We start from the raw sequence: 17,789 nt of genomic DNA, 5'->3' as shown, positions 1-17,789 counted from the left end.
CCCCCCAAAAGACACTCATGTAAACCTCAAATTTCCAACATTTATAAAATTAATATATATCAGTCTTTTAAAGTGATTCCCTTGTAACACTCATAAAGTGGAAGATGGCATATTTTGATTTGTAATCAGACTCCAATAGTCCCTTCTTTTTGCCCCAGTATATTACAAACTCTTTGAAGTTAGGGTGGTCTTGTGTCAAGGCATCATACCCTCTATCTGGGACTCTATATTGTATACTATATATATTTATAATATTATATGTTTATATATAATGCATATTATATACAATAAACATATACTATATACTTATATAAATAATGTATACTATATATACTTACAATGTATGCTACATTGAAAAATGCTTGAGGAATTTCATACCTGCCTGAATGAATAACACCAGTCAAGGGGGTCAAGCAGAGACAATGAGCTCCTCCCACCAGAGAAGAGGTTTAGAATTGGGGATGGTCAAGAGGGCAGGCTCCACATTCCCAGCAAATGAACAGTGTAAACCAACCCTTTGTTTTCCGGAGCTCCTCCACCAGACACTGGGCTTCTTCCTGGACTCTCTCCTCAATACTTCTCTTCCCCATCCCAAAGTTCCTCAGGGTCATGAGGGAGAAACGTCTGTTCTGTCTCCACTTTTCACCACTGCTTGAAAGAATCCCTGAGAAAAGAATCATCAGAGTAGGCAGGAAGGAATTTCATGGCATGAATTCAAATCCTGTCTCAGATATTTTCTCACTTTATGACCTTGGGAAATCATTTAACCTCTCAAACCCTCAGTTTCCTCACATACAAAATGGAAATAATAATAATAATAATAATAATAACAATATATATACACACACCTAGTCCTATACACACATATAGTCATATATATATATATATACATATATATAATTTATTTATTTCAAAGTGCTCTACACACATTATTTCATTTTAGCCCCAAAACACCTCTGAGGACTCTGAGGATATATATACACCTATCTCTCAGAGGTGATGTGGGGCTAAAATGAAATAATGTGTTTGGAGCACTTTGAAATGCTACGCAAATGCCAGTGGTTTTTATTGTTGTCATCATTGACTATTTTGATGATGGTGATATCAGTGCCAGGAAAAAGGATGGAGAGAGCAAAGAAAGCCATCAACTGGTGATCTCATGGTTGGTTTCTTTGATGCAAGACCAATGGAAACCTGTTATCAGAGAACCATCAGAATTCTTCTGTTCAATTGACTCATGGACTTCAAGAGAGAATACAGAGTGGAATTAGTGCCAGACCACTTAAGTAAGGAGAGAAATAGGTTTAAATCATGTCTCTGCCTCCCACTAAGTTGTGATATCAAGCTCATTTCTGTGAACTTCCTTCTTGGATGGTAAAATATAGAAAGTAGTACTTATCTTCAAGTATTTGTAGAGTTTAGCAGAATAAACATCTAGTTTTCCCTGATTTGATAAATTTTCACCTTTGCTCCCCACCCTACCCATTTCCACTATAGAACAGCTCCACCCATAAATCTGAGAGAAGAAAGAAGTCCAAGAGTAGAGATGCTGGAGATGGAAGTGATGAGAGATATGGGCTATCAGGGACTTTTAAAGGGTAGCATTTCAAGGTCAAGAGGAAGGAAGCCAGAGGAATTTCTCTCCATCATTGACCTGGTTATGAGTATTCTACTTCACTCCACTAGTGATTTTTATTTATTTATTTTTAATAATTTTTTTTACAAACCCTTACCTTCCGTCTTGGAGTCAATACTGTGTATTGGCTCCAAGGCAGAAGAGTGGTAAGGGCTAGGCAATGGGGGTCAAGTGACTTGCTCAGGGTCATACAGCTAGGAAATGTCTGAGTACAGATTTGAACCTAGGACCTCCTGTCTCTAGGTCTGACTCTCAATCCACTGAGCTACTCAGCTGTCCCCTCCACTAGTGATTTTTAAAAAAAATCACAGACTTGAATTTATAGCCTTTATGATTAGGAGCCTTGAACTAGAGGCTGCTGTTGGCAATAGGACTGTATGATGTGAATCTTAAAACTGCTCAGACTCTACTTCAGAAGATTTGATTAAGCTATTCCCCATTTTCTACAATGGAGGTCCTTAGTCAGAATGTATTGAGAACTTTAAAATTATTCCACCCTGCTCAGACAGTGCCTTAGGGGAAAATAAAGTTGTAAACTCCTGATTGAACAATGAAAAGTTCCCAACTAATACTTATAGTGAAGCTAAAACCTTAAGCTAGATCTATTTTTAGATCTAATACAAAAAGGTGCTAAGTACCTATAAAGGTTAAATTAATCACTAAAACATCAAGCAACTTACAAAAGGCAAGCTTAACAAAAGAGGTGTGAAGTACTCAGAAGATATAATCTACCCAGAGAAGGTGAGAACTAAAGAGTGGTGAGAACTAAGAACGGGCAGTCCTAGGAAAAAGCATCTACTGTGATTGGTAGATGATTGGTAGACATGAAAATTTGGGGGAGGTGACATAAGAGAAAATTTCTTTAAAAGGAAGGGGAGTTCAAAATTGAGGGTAGTTCAGTTTGGAAGCTGAATACTATTTTCTCTTCTCTCTCTCTTTTTCTTCCCTTAATTCCTTCATTTGTATTAATTAAAATCTCCATAAAACCCAGCTGACTTGGGTATTTTCATATTTGGGAATTTTCCCATGGCAACCACTTATTTTTATTATACATCAAGACACTAAAAATAATCTTTACACTTTTGGCAATTCACAGTCTTAAAAACCACATTTTCACTGTTACAATGACTAGGTTTGACTGCTGCAGAAGAATCGGAATCTCTAGGGAATGTTCATGTGGTGAATGGAGAAGTGCTGAGGATATTCTGCAAATTCTGCATTTGGGATGATTGCTGCTCTTGGTAATAGCAACTGAGCCTAGGCATCTGAACTAGATCTGGAAACAACCAGTTTGAGGACATATCTATAGACTGACAGTGAACAGAGGGATTCTGGGAGAAGCTATGGGTGAATAATAACTTTAAAAACTATTTTGATTATAAACTTTTCATGTCTTTGATAATTTGTAAATATTGTATTTATAAATAATCCTCTGCTTGTGATAAGATCCAATTTGATGAGTCTGAATTATTAGGATTCATTTAAATATGGTAAATCAAGGGATGTGGCAGAATTTTTTTTAGTAAGGACTGGAGCCACAATTCTAATTGGACAAATAGACTCTGACAACATCTCCCTTAGACTACTGAGTAGTGCCACCCCTTTATATTGCCTGCTGTCTAGCCTCTTATGAGTCTTAGTGGGCCTTGTTCAACCTTTGCTCTATATACCTCTCCCTAGAACACCAAAGAGAAAGGTATTATGGGACTGAAGAGTCTCAGGAGATTATAGTAACCTAAATGCCAGAGGACACACCTGTATCATGTATTGGAGGAAGAGAGGAAGAGAAGGAAATTATTTGGGAATGGGTGCAAGATCCAAATAAATAATCAGTTTTTATGGGATTAAATTGCAACCCTATATTTGAAAGAAACACAATAAAATTGAACATTATGGCCTGAAAAAAGAAAGAAAGGAACACTAATGAAGGAACTGAAAGGAAAGCAATCCATCCTATGCATGCATATGGGCAAATGGCCTGGAAAAGGAATTCAGAACCTGGCTAGCTCTGCCTAGTGTTGCTCATGCCTTGGTGGTAGCAAGACCATTATTCCAATCTTTGTCTCCCCTCTGGTGGCTAGGACAGACATTGCACTCCAAGTGTCAATTGACCTCAGATCCAGTGGATGAGGGGTAAAATTCCTCTGGGATAAAGTGCTGAGGTGAGCCCAGAACCTCTAATGACTGGATGATTGAACAAAAGGTGATCTACACTTATTTTCAATATAGGGATAATAATAGCACCTCCATATAATGGTTGTTAGGAGGATTAAACAAGAAGCCATTTTTAAAGCACTTTTCTGACTCTCAAGAACTATATAAATGGCAGGAGAAAGTTCAGGTGTGAACCCAGCAATGTAGAACAGGGCAGTTCTACACTGTTTAGGTTGATACATACTTTTATTTGATTTGATTTATTGTGATACATACTAAGTGCATGCTCCTTAGTATATTCACAGATTCACTTGCCCTCTTTATTATCTTTTCAAAATGAAAATGTCTATTTTGGTTGATGACTATAAATTCTGTAAAAAAATAATTAATTTTAAAAACCAAGTAATTTCAAGTAATGGGACAAGTTTACTTTGATCCTTAGTAGGAATGCCTTTTTTCCCCCCATAACTTATTTTTGGCTTCTAATAAAGTAGCATTTATCACATTAAGGAAAAGTTTATACTAAATTATCTTATTCTACCTATAAAGTGTAGTCAAAATAGATCTTTTGTTATAAATAGATAGTATGTATTGGCTGTCAATATTTCGTTGTTTACTTAATAATATTTATTAAATTAAATTGGTTGTTTCCATCAGATTGACTTATTCTTACATTCCTAGCATATATCCTACTCATTCATAGAAATCTGGCTGAAATATTGTTGAATCCTGCTTGTGTGTGGGGGTGCATGGGCGCCTGTGCTGATATTTGTTGATGACGTTGGCCAATTGTTTCCTATTTCTTCATGTACTTTTTCTTTGATTTGCCTTATATATTGCCTCCAAAATGTCCTATTCTGAAACCCCAACCTATCAAGTAGATTACCCTGCATTCTTTTTTTTAACTCCTTACCTTCTGTCTTACAATCAATATTGTGTATCAGTTTCAAGGCAGAAAAACGGTAAGGGCTAGGCAATGGGGGTTGTGACTCGCCCAGGGTCAAACAGCTAGGAAGTGTCTGAAGTCAGATTTGAACCCAGGACCTCCTGTCTCTGGGCCTGGCTTTCAATCCACTGAGCTACCCAGCTGCCCCTTACCCTGGATTCTTGAAGACTCTGCCAGCTGAGCAAAAGCTTGCTTGGCTTGACATATGTGACAGTGGGTAAATCCATTATTTTCTCTGAGGTGTCAATTTCCTTATGTGTAAAAGATAGACCAATGATGCCAGTACTCACAACAGACTTCAGGGCTTGATGATAGGGAACTGGTCTGAGTTAAAATCCTGCTTTTAGCTGGCAGTCCCCTGGCTTTTGCCACATGATCAGGTCATCTTCTCTTTCCATCACACGTGTTTTTAATGTCATTCTTTACACGAATCTTCATTTATAATTTCTTGTTGGTAATTTATTACACCACGTCATACCCATCATATCCCTCTCCATGGCCATTTGAGTGATGGTCCACTTTAGTTCTTTGGATACAATAATGTTCCACGAGAGAAGAATAATTGTAGCTAACTTTAGATAACCTTTAAGGGTTGAAACTTACCTTGTCCTTTGAAGTTATCCTCAAATATTGGTAGTTGTGCTCTGTTTAGAAAGTTATCTCCCTGGTCAATCAGAGCTTCCTTTACTGCTTCGTATCCATGCAGTACGACGATTCTCTGCAGCCCCATGTACACAGTAAACACAGGGCCATACTTTTCAGCCATCTGGAAAGAGATCCAAACGTAGTTTTTCAGTCATAGTTAAATGCTTAAAGACATTGCAAGGATAGAAATTCACAAAGGTTTTTATTGAAACTGATCATTGCCACCTGTTTTAGGAACATACTCCTTTCTAGATGGGGGAGGGCAGCCACCTGAAGGGCAGAAATCAGTCTGGGCATTATTCTCAGAGTCCTAGACATCAAGCAGTCTTAACAGGCTCTGTCATCACCTGGAGTGACTTGGGGGAATTGGGCTCCTATAATCCTAATTTTTCTTTCCAAATTTCCCAACTGACCTCTCTTTCCTCCTTTCTTCCTGCCTACTTCCCTTTGCATATTGGTAGAGAAATCTTTCCCACAGGAAAACAGAGTAATATTCTTCAGTTTGAGAGATGGTTCATAATCACAACAAGATTTATTGATTTTATTTAGATTGGGTGGTTGCCCATTAAGGAGACCAGGAGGTGGTCTTAAGAATCTAATTGGGTCAGAAGATTTTTGTTACAAGAATCCCAACCTATGGGGATCTGGCATGTTATGCCTTTCTTGTTACCCTAGGGTTCAACTTGAGACCTACTTCACCATTATTTGGGTGCCTTGATCTGAAGCAATAGATTAGAAGAGACCCTAAGGAAGAAAGGTGTGTTTTGTAAGAGCCTTAATGGTGACCATTCCATGGATGGACTTGACTGGTACTGCATATCTCAAATAAATACGGACTGCAGAAAAGGCAAGCCTCCTGACCTGAGATGAGGGAAAAGGGCCAATACAATCAATTCTCCTTTCAAAATCAAGGTAAAAAAAAAAATATATATATATATATATATATATATATATATCTTCAGCTCTGGAGCATAGATGGATGTCATAGTATATAGAGAGAGCACTGAGCTTGAAATCAGGAAGATCTGAGTGAAAATCTAGCTTCAGATTCTTATTTTATCTGTGACTTTAAATAAGTCATTTAACTTTTTTGTTTCTTTTTTTCTCACTCAAGACCCTTTTTTTCAGTTTAAATTTATTTTTTATTACATTAAAATTTCAATGTATCTCCCTTCCTCTTCACTCTCCCCAAGCTAAAGAAGACATGATTTCATATATATGCATATATATATAATATATAACCATATCATGCATGTTTCTTTTCATTAGTTCTTTTTTTTTTGAAGGTGGACATTCATTGTTGTTTTTCAAACAATATCTCTATAGTTACATAGTATGTAATATTCTCCAGGTTCCACTCATTTGGATCTTTCCATGTTTTAAAAAAAAATTAACCCTTTATAACTCTTTAGGCATAATTCCAGATTGCTTTCCAGAATGGTTGGATTGGTTCATAGTGTTACCAATAAAGTATTAATGTCCCCATTTCCCCACATTCCCTGCAATATTTGTCATTTTGCCCTTCTATCATATTGGCCAATCTGTTAGGTGTAAGGTGCTATCTCAAAGTTGTTTTGATTTGTACTTCTTTAATAAGTAATGATTTAGAGCATTTTTTCATATAGTTATATTTAGCTTTTTTTTTTTTTAATCTAGAAATTGTCTGACAGGCAGCTAGGTGGCTTAGTGGATTGAGAGCCAGGCCCAAGGATGAGAGGTACTGGGTTCAAATCAGGCCCCAGATATTTCCCAGCTATGTGACCCTGGGCAAGTCATTTAACTCAATTGTTTATCCCTTACTACTCTTCTGTCTTGAAACTAATTTTTAGTATTAATTTGAAAAGAGAAAGTAAGAATTTCTTTTTAAAAAACTGTTGATATCTTTGGACTATCAGTTGGGGAAATGGTTCATATTCTTATAAATTTGACAAAGTTTTCTATATATTTTATTAAAAAAAAAAAACCTTACTTTCTGTCTTGGAATCAATGTGTATTGATTCCAAGGCAGAAGAGTGGTAAGGGCTAGGCAATGGGAGTTAAGTGACTTGTCCAGGGTCACATAACTGAGAAGTGTCTGAGGCCAGATTTGAACCCAGGACCTCCCATCTCTAGGCCTGGCTCTCAATCCACTGAACTATCCAGCTACCCAGCTACCCAGCTACCCCCTCTATATATTTTAGATGTAAGACCTTTTTCTGAAAAACTGCCGATAAATATTCCCCATTTTTCTACTTTTCTTCTAGTCTTAACTACATCAGTTTTATTTGTACAAAACCTTTTAAATTTAATGTAATCAATATTATCCATTATACATCTCATAATATTCCCTATCTCCAGTTTATTCATAAATTCTTCTTTCCATAAATCTGACAGGCAATTGGTTCCATGTCCTTCTAATTTGCTTGTTAAACCTCCCATTATGTCTAGATTGTGTATTCATTTAATTCTCATCTTGGTAAATGGGGTTAGATATTGATTTATACCTAGTTTCTGCCAGATTGCTTTCCCATTTTCCCAACAATTTTTTTTTACCGAAGAATGAATTATTATACCAAATGTTTAATTTTTTTGCAAATTTTCATAATTTTTCTCAATTATATGCCTACAAATTTAACAATTTAAGTGAAATGTATGAACACTTTCAAAAATATAAATGGCCTAAACTAACAGAAGAGGAAATAGAATATCTAAATAAATCTATTTTAGAAAAGGAAATTGGACAAATCATAAGTGAACTTCCTAAGAAAAAAGCACCATTACTCGATAAACTTACAAATAAATTATACCAAACACTTAAATACCAACTAATTCTAATATTACACAAATTATTTGGAATAGTTGGTAAGGAAGGAATCTTTCCAAACTCCTTTTTATACAAAATATGGTGCTAACACATAAACCAGAAAGAGAAAAACAGAGAAAGGAAATCATAGACCAATTTCATTAATGAATATAGATGCAAAAATCCTATATAAAATATTAGCTAGGAGTCTACAACACTATATCAGAAAGATTATACATTATGGCAAAATAGGACTTATACAAGATATACCAGAATGGTTTAATATATGCAAAATCCTTAACATAATTGTTTCTACCAATAACAATAATCATAAAAACTATATGATCATATCAGTAGGTACAGAAAAATCTTTTGAAAATATGACACTCATCCCTATTAAAACACTTAAAAACATAGGTATAAATAGATTTTTCCTTAGAATGAAAAATAATTTATACCCCAAATCATCAGCAACCTATATTTTCATAATGGGGATAAGTTAGAAGCCTTCTGCATGAAATCAGGAGAGAAACAAGGTTGTCCATTATCACCAATATTATTCAATAATAATCAAAAGAAAAGAGAGAACTTGAAGGAATCAGAATGGACAAAGAGGTAACAAAACTATCTCTTTTCACAAACAATATAATGGCAAATGTGGAAAATCCTAGAGAATTAACTCAAAAATTACTTGAAACTATCAATAATTTTTATCAGAGTAGTAGGATATAAAATAAAACCATATAAATCATCAGGATTTTTAGATGTCACTAACAAAGCCATAAAAGGAGAGCTGGTAAGACATATTTCAAGTAATTAAAAATAACCATAGATAAAATAAAATACACAGGATTATACAAACCAAAACAAACCCAGGAATGATATAAACCTAATTGTAAAACATTTTTTATTCAGATAAAATCAGGTTATATAATTGGGGAGACTTTAATTGCTTATACGTGGACAGAGCTAATATAGTAAAAATGACAATCGTATCTAAACTACTTTTTCAATGCTATCCCAATTAAATTAAATTGACCAATTAAATTGAACTAGGAAAAAAATACTAACAAAATTCTTTTGGAAAAACAAAAAATCAAGAATATAAAAGGAATTGATGAAAAAAATGTAAAGGAAAGAAACCTAGCAGTACCAGATTTAAAACTATATTTTAAAGCAGTAATTATCAGGACAGCTAATTAGTATAGTGGAGAGAGCACTAGGCTTGAAGTTGGGAAGACCTAGGTAAAAATCTGGCCTCAGGCACTTCTTAGCTTTGTCACTTAACCCCAGTTCCTAGCCCTTACTGCTCTTCTGCTTTCAAATCAATTGATTCTAAGACAGAAACTAAGGATTAAAAAAAAAATAAAACAATAATTATCAAAAACCATCTGGTATTGGCTAAGAAAAATAGACCAGTGGAGCAAAAGAGACATACAACAAATAATAGTAAAAGATTATAGTAACCTTGAGTTTGACTCAATTTTTTCAAGTGTAAGGTCTAAGATTGTTATGATATTCAAATAGATAATATTTGTAAAAAGTGCTTTGCATATTCTCTGACACATAGTAAGCATTATATAAATGATGGCTTCTTATTATTATTACTAGATATCTCAGATATGTCTAGGTGTATTGGAGAAGCTACAATGTCCACTCAAGAAGCCACACTTGCCTTTGGGATCAATGTCTCTATTTTAGAATAAAAAGGGAGGAAGAAGGACAGAGTTAAAACTTTCTGCCCTCTGTGATTAGGGAAGTGAACTTCTCTGGTATACAAAAGAGAATTTGAAGAAATGATGTCCTTATTTTTATGTAAATTTAGAATGATTCAATTGGGTTCTTTTAGGCATTTGTCTGGGGGCTTATGACTTCGCTTTATAATTTTTCATTTTTCCTTCAAAGTAGGGGTCTGAAAAACTGCTGGGAAAATTTGACAATTAGACAATGATAAGGCAGAGACTAGTGATGGACTAACATCTCACACCAAATAGCAAGATAAGGTCTACATGGTACATGATAAAGAATGATCCCATAAACAAATTAATGGAGCATGGAATTATTTACCTGCCAGATGTACAGATAAGGGAAGAATTTATGACCAAATAAGAAATAGAGAGCATTATAAGATGTAAAATGGATAATTTTGATTAATTTAAATTAAAGGGTTTTTGTAGAAACAAAACCAATGCAACCAAGATAAGAAGCAAAGCAGAAACCTGAGGGGTGGTGGTAGAATTTTTATAGCAAGTTTCTCTTGTAAAATTCAAAATGTTCAAATAGAGAGAGAGCTAAGTCAAATTGATAAGAATCAAAGTCATTTTCTAATTGACAAGTGGTCAAAAGATATGAACAGATGTTTTCAGATGAAGAAAACAAAGCTGTCTATAGTTGACGAGACAGCCTTGCTTTCTTCATCTGAAAAGTGCCTGTCTTATAATCTATGTTGTCTATGTCATGTCATGCATTGGGAAGATTTAAATTTTGGAAAAACAAGCCTTGGAAAAAGGAGGTCCCTTGCACCTCTATAACCTCTCTCTGTCTCTTCTTCATTTCTCTGGTAAAAATGAAGAAGGCAGACCAGAAATTGTTTGGGAAATCCAGGACAACACTTTTATGAACATTTTTGAGTCTCAAAAAATGTAAGTGATTAAGTATGAAGGAATTTTAGCCTCTGTTCCAAATACAGAAGAAACAGGTAATTAGATCTGTCAAACATTTCTTACTTCCATTCCTGGATGGCTGCCAGGAGGGAGAGGTAGAAATAAAAAAGACAGGAAAAGGATCATTTGATCCCAATTAGATATTACTTTGTATTTTGGAATATAAATTGTTGGAATTCCTTAGAATTTGATTCTCACTACTCAAATATGATTTGATTATATGGTAAATCACACTGTTTGAGATACTTCTGATATACACTCCAGAGCAGGGATCCCCAAACTTTTTACACAGGGGGCCAGTTCATTGTCTCTCAGATCATTGGAGGGCTGGACTATTAAAAAAAAAAAACTATGAAAAAATCTGTATAATGCTGTCTGGGATAATGGAAGCTAAAGTGCTGGCTGTGATGGGTCTGTCACACCTTGTACAGTCCCATCACTGCCACCACTATACCAGGCAGCAGTATACGCAGTGCAAAATCCCCTCCCCCAGATCGCCTCTCATCATGCTGACATCTTCCATTGTGCAGCCACATAATCCTTTGCATGGCACCTCGTTCTTGTTCAGTTACTCTCAGAACAAGGCACCACACAAAGGATTATGTCACTGGAAGTAGTACTGTACATGAGCGATGATGCGTTTTGTGGCATCACCACATACAGCACTCCTCTCACTGACCACCAATGAAAGAGGTGCCCCTTTCAGAAGTGTGGTAGGGGCCAGATAAATGGCCTCAGGGGGTTGCATGTGGCCCGCAGACTGTAGTTTGGGGACCCCTGCTCCACAGGGTCCCTTATGTAAAGACTTGTTGTTTATAGGCTCTATAACTTTATCATGTCAATTGCAAAGAATTTAAAACTGCATTTCCCCTTCTATTATCTATTGCCCTCCTGAAACAATCCCCATTTGTGCTCAGACAAATTTTAACCATTTTCCAACCTCACAATTACCCTTATGCTACCACAAGATGGCACGATACAGTCAACACACACTTTAAAAACTTAGCACCACATTCTTATGTTACAGGAACTGAGTTACTTCCTTTTATTCTTTTACACTAAGCAATTATTCCCTGGCTCAAATTTATATAGGAAGGACTCCATAACAAAGACAAAAAAATGAAATGATTCTTAGTAGCATGGACATTCAGAAATTAAACAATTTGATTTAGTAGAGAAGTTAGTATTTGTTTGGCATATGGAACAAAGAATTAGACATTTCTGCAAACAAAATCAGGTTATTGGGAGTAATTCTCTCTAAACTGTGATAAGCTAAAATTGTCACATAAGGCAACAAAGACTTCAAATCTCAGCTGAAGCTATCGCAAGCCTGAAATCCAACTATGGCTATGCGAGGTGCTCAGAGGAAAAAGCCCTTTTGGGGGGAGGCGATCTCAGTCTAAACTTGAGATTGGACCCTCCTGATTTAAGGCTGGGTCTGTATCCCAAAGAGAATAGATGAGATCCAGGATATGATGCTAGGATACTGTAGACTCCCAATGCAGTCAGGTCTCCCCTATACTGTCTGTTAAGATAACGAGAACCATGTACAAGGAGAAGTCATGCTCACCTGGATGATCAAGGAGAATTCATTGTGAATGAGATGGATTTTGCAGTGGGCCTTGAAGAGGTAGGAGGTAGATATATTAGAAGGAAGGGAAAGGAGGGCAGCTAGGTGGATCAGGGAATAGAATACCAAGCTTAGAATCAGGAGAACCTGGGTTCAAATCTAGCCTCAGATACTTCTTAGCCATGTGACCCTGGACAAGTCACTTCTCTAGCCCTTGCTCTGCTGTCTTTGAGTTGTTAGTAGGACAGAAAGTAGGAATTAAAGAAAAAAAAGGAAGGGAAAGGTCATGCCAAGGGAGTTTTTAAGTGAGGAAATATCTTGGAGACCAAGAAACTAATGATTGGAGTAGACAGGTGAGAAGAATCTCATAAAGTTCAGAGAAAGAATGAAAAGAAAACATGGGTATTGAAGACATTTCAAAGAGAGCATTGATTTTTGGCATAGCTAAATATAAGAAATATTATATTTGGCACTGAACAATGAAGCAAAGCTGTGGTTTTATTTGTGGGTCCCTAAATGGGAACCTGGACTAGATTTTGTCAAGTCAGCTAACATTTTTGCACTTTAATTTCCTCATATGTCCTCCAGGGACGATGAGCAAAACTATCTGTCAGATTTTTTACAAATCTAATGCTCTATGAACCTGAGTCTTTTATGTAAAAACAAACCCAAAGTGTGGGTACCCTCCTATGGCGCTAAGTTTCTCATGTTTTCTAGCATTTGGAGGTACAAGAGTGAAATGGCAAGAATTTGTCCGCCCTAGTTCTTGCCTACTTCTTATGTTATTAATAGTTAGACTTGGAAAAACAAAATTCTATATTAAAAGCCTGACTCCTTCCTGGTTCTGGCTAATTGGATACAAATTCTGTACTTGTACAGTCTGGATAGATATGAATTGGCTTCTTATTTTATTTTTTAGCATGGTCCACTTATTAATTCATTCATTTATATTTAGTGGGGCCTTTTGTTTTGACATTGCCAGCAGTTCCAAATATAATACCCTCACACATCTAGTTAGTCTTCCTTTGTAAAAAAGAAAATCCACCCAACATATTGAATGTGATTAACAGTATATGCAGTGTTTAGCACCTATACTCCAATACTTGTTCAAGGAAAGCAGAGAGGAACATTTCTTCATCTCTTCTCAAGACCCAAATGAGTCCTTATAACTACATAGCACTGGGTTTCACTTTAGCGGTCTTTTAATTTCCATTATTAGAGTCATTTATGTTATTTTTCAGGTCCTGCTTATTTTATTATGTATCAGTTCTGTGAAGATAGTGTGAAGATGGGATTAATTTTCTCCTTGCCTACTTTTAAATTTAATCAACAAAAGGAATATGCCCCTACTTAACACTAAAGTAGGGGGAGTCCACAAACTACTTACTAAAGGGTTTCCATCTCCAAGAGCAACTGACTGCTCCCTCGGCAGTTCTAAGTAAATTTAAAGACCACAATTGGTCCCCTAAAGTGGAGGAAGGAACAGGGAATGATGTAAAGAAGGATCTTTAAAAGTGGCTGAAACTTCCAGTCAAGAGGTCTTTGAGCTCTTTTGAGGTTTTGGAGGCTGGTGGAGGACCTTCTTCAGTGTGGACCTGGGACTCTAGTATTTGGTAAGATTGCTCTTGGATCTTTCCCTTTGAACTACAACATGGGTGAGTGAAACGATCACTCCTTTCCTGGCTTCTGGAGAGATTAGTTTCCAGAGGAGGCCATGTGGTTATTTACCATTGGATCCTCTGGCTAAATGGCTGACTGAGGGCTCTCTGGTGGAGTGCTAATTAGCCCAGCCTAAGTTGAGCCAGGCACCAGAGCAACATTTGGGGTGATAAGCTAGACAGCTTACTCTACCCTCTTTCACATTTCTCTACTTTATTCTTTCCCTCTATTTTATAAATAAAACTGCTAAATAAAGTCATTTTGACTTGAGTTATATCAGTGACCACATTCTCTTATATTTAGTCAAATCATATTAATTCATTTTATCCCCTCCAATAGGATTAACTCTCCTCTTATCTATTTTTAGCTAATAAAATCAAGAACTTAAAGTACTCCTACTTACCATTAAGTATGAGAGTTCACAAGTCACTTATAAGAGTAAGTGACAACTCCAAAGGCCATTGTGTTCCCCCCCCCCCACCGGGTAGTACTAGGCAAATTGAAAGACTGTCATTGGTTTCTGTGAAAGAGGAGTGACATGAAGTGACGTGGAAAAAGGGGGTACAAAAAGAGACCAACATAGTCTAAGATTCATTCCTTTCCTGGCTTCTGGAGAGATTGGTTCTGGAGATCCCTGCCTTGGCTTAGAGGAGACCTTTCACCTGGATTGTGTGTCAGCTTGATGGGTGAATGACTAAGATTCCTGCTTTAGCTTTGGAGGAGGCTGCATTGGTGGAATTCTGGCTAAAGACATCACTGGGACTTCTGGCTGAGGATTACCAGGAAATCCACATGGAGACAGTCTTGGGGAAGCCCTGCCAGGGCTGATCCTGGCTTCTCAGGAGAAGGGCTAGTAGGCTTATTAGAATCTGTCTCTTTATCTACATTTTTCCACATTCACTCTTTCTACCTCTTTGTAAATAAAGCTGCTAAAAGTCATTTTGACTTAAGCTATAACAATTTTTAAACTGGTGACCACAATATTACTCTGAACTTAAGTGTAAAATCTTATAGTTCCTACATGTCTTCCTACATTTCCTTGAGTTCCTCATGTTTGTTGTTTCCCATGGCATGCAAATTCCCCATCAAATTCATAATATCTTCAATCATTACCCAATTGATGCCATTGCCTTGCATTTTAGGTTTTTGCTAGCATGAAAAAAATGCTACAATGAATATTTTGGCATGTGTAGCACTTGACTTACAGAATTTGATCTTCTTAGGGTGACTGTATGTCTAGCAGTAGAATCTCTGAGTCAAAGGTTATGAAGACAGGGGTATTCCAAAGACCCCAGCTTTTGGGATAAGAACTTACTATTTAGGCTCTATACAAAGAGGCTGAAGATACAAAGACAGAAGTGAGTCAGTGCTTTCCCTCCTGGATCCCATTTTCTTCAGAGTTAGCATGTGCCACTCTATTGACTTCCACTGCAAAAATCAGAAGCTTCATAATCTCTCCCTTCCCAGGAAACTTATATGAATCTTGGATCTGAAGAATCCTGTTAGTAAAAAGAACTGTTTCTTACCCTGGCAATCTCATTATCTAATTTATCTTGGACTTGCTTTCTTCAGTTTAAAAAAAAGAGGATTGGGCTAGATGTCCATTGTAGCTCTAAATAAACAATCTATAGCTCACTAGAATGGTTCCTATATTATATAGGCATGTTCTGGCTTCTCTGTTGCTCCCTATACATAACATTCCCTCTTTGTATAGTTTGTCTACCATGCCTGGAGAGTTTCTTTGTCATCATTTTTGGTTCTCATAACCTTTACATTCCTTCAAGGCTCAGCTCAAATAGCCTGCCAAGGAAAGGGATGTAGGAGAGTAAAAAGAACACTGACTTCAAGTGAGCGTTTTGCTATCTTTGTAACCTTATTCAATTCATTTAACCTTTTGCAGCCTTGGACTCTGTATCTTTAAGATGAGAGCATGGGACTCCATGCATGACCTCTTAAATCACTTCTCTTTCTCAGTCTTTGGTCCACTGCGAAGAGCCTTTCTTTACTCTCTTAATTACTAGTTTTCACCTTCCACGCCAAATGATTCTATGTAGACAACTTGGATTTTCTTTTCTGTGTTGTTTTTCTCTAGTAGAATGTAAAGCCTTTGAGGACAGGAACTCTCTGCTTTTTATCTCTGGGTCCAGCATAGTGTCTGGCACATAAAGAGCACTCAAATCCCTCTTGAAATTGTACTGAATTGAAATAATTAACTTTGAGACCCTTAACAAGGCTTCTAATGTTCAGGGGAGTTACTTAGGGATAGCTTAACTGCTCCCATTGAATCACAGGATAAAGCCCCTTACCTTGTCAAAAAATGTAAAGAGATCCTTGGAGTCCATCTGTAGCATGTTCCCAAGGATGGGAAGAGGAATTGGACCAGGTGGGAACCTCCTTGCTTTATATCCTTTGTTCCATATTAACTGGAAAAATAAAAAACAGACAAGGGCAAGAGTAATGAGTCCCCAGAAATCCATGGCAGCTACAGGGCCTAATGAAATACCAGGGCACAAATGCAAAGGTGGCAATGACTAGTCGTAAAAAAGGGACAGAACTGATTAGCCAGTGGAGAGGCTGGGATCCTAGAAGCAAATGGAATTTGATATTTATATTATTTTTTTATTGCATCATCTGTAGCAAAAGAACAAGTTAAATGTTACCCCTTCTGCAAGGTTCTTTGTTAGTATTGTGGTTAATCTTTATTGAATGAGAATAGTTATCCTCAGAGTGTTTCTGTGTCTAGTCAATCTTTTTTGGTCATATTTCAGCTTCCTTCCCTTCTCCAACCAATTGGTGAATGAGTATTCTGGTGTTTTGTGTGTTCAGGTGTTGTGGGACAAAGGGGATAATTTGCCTTTTCCCAAGGACAGCAAATCAAGGGTTCATTCCTTCCCTAAATTTAAAGAATGACTATTTCACTTTTAAGGACAGTGACAAAGACAAGTCCAGTGTAAGTCTTTGCTTACTGGAATCTGGAATGGATGGTGTCTCTCCACAATGCTACTGCTATAATATCCAGGGGTCATTGGACAAATCCTCTAGTTGGAGTGAAACACTTAGAGGAGCAATGGAGAGTGTTATTGGGAGATGACTTGATTTCTGACAACAGGGAGGAGATGACATTATCTATTTCTCCCATATGGAAGAAGTGAGTCAGTTCTTCAGAAGAGACCTCTAATAGGGCAAATATTTGGTATTTCTTCAATCTAGGGGCCATGAAGCTTGCTGAAGCAGGCCCTGTGGAGGACTTAAACTTCAATCAGAAACCTAGAGCACCAAAATCATCTATTCATTGCATCCTCAGTCACTGCCAATAATCTTGACTTTTGCCCTGCCACTGGACTTTAGTGTCTCTAGAAGAAAGAATGTGGTTGACAACTTTGCACAATTCTGATTCACTTAAATCCAATTCATGAGCAATTCAAGAAATTATTCTTGTGTTGTTATTGGTCCTCTTCAAAACCAAAACAACATTGTTCCTATTATTGGAAAATTTAGTAAACTCTTTTATTTACCATCCCAAGAATCACATATGGGACTTGGAAGTTTATCTTTTCATTAATCATTGAAGAAAAGATTTTCTGAACAAATTAATTTCCCTTGACCTCAGCTTTCTGTCTTGCATGCATGCCTTGTAAATTTTCTTATAATTTCTCTCTTTTCCACATTTCCTCCCTTTTTGTCTTAAAAATTGCAACTTGCAATTTTTATTAATACTTACCTTTTAGATATTC

General features: G+C 36.6%; 1 protein-coding gene across 1 annotated transcript in view; it reads right to left on the bottom strand.

The window, feature by feature from the left end:
- Nucleotides 1-16,642, bottom strand: part of LOC100020348 (cytochrome P450 2C44-like) — a 36,184-nt gene extending 19,542 nt beyond the window's left edge. Inside the window, exons 1-3 of the mRNA XM_001372846.3 lie at nt 16,362-16,642; nt 5,340-5,502; nt 515-664 (exon numbers count right to left, since the gene is read on the bottom strand). Coding sequence (XP_001372883.1) covers nt 515-664; nt 5,340-5,502; nt 16,362-16,532 — 484 coding nt within the window. The 5' untranslated portion in view covers nt 16,533-16,642. The remainder of the gene's footprint in view (nt 1-514; nt 665-5,339; nt 5,503-16,361) is intronic.
- Between the last annotated feature and the right edge of the window lie 1,147 nt (nt 16,643-17,789).

Source organism: Monodelphis domestica, chromosome 1 (assembly GCF_027887165.1).
Source record: "Monodelphis domestica isolate mMonDom1 chromosome 1, mMonDom1.pri, whole genome shotgun sequence".
In the NCBI taxonomy this organism is placed as follows: Eukaryota; Metazoa; Chordata; class Mammalia; order Didelphimorphia; family Didelphidae; genus Monodelphis; species Monodelphis domestica.
This window is presented reverse-complemented; position numbering and strand designations above follow the sequence as displayed.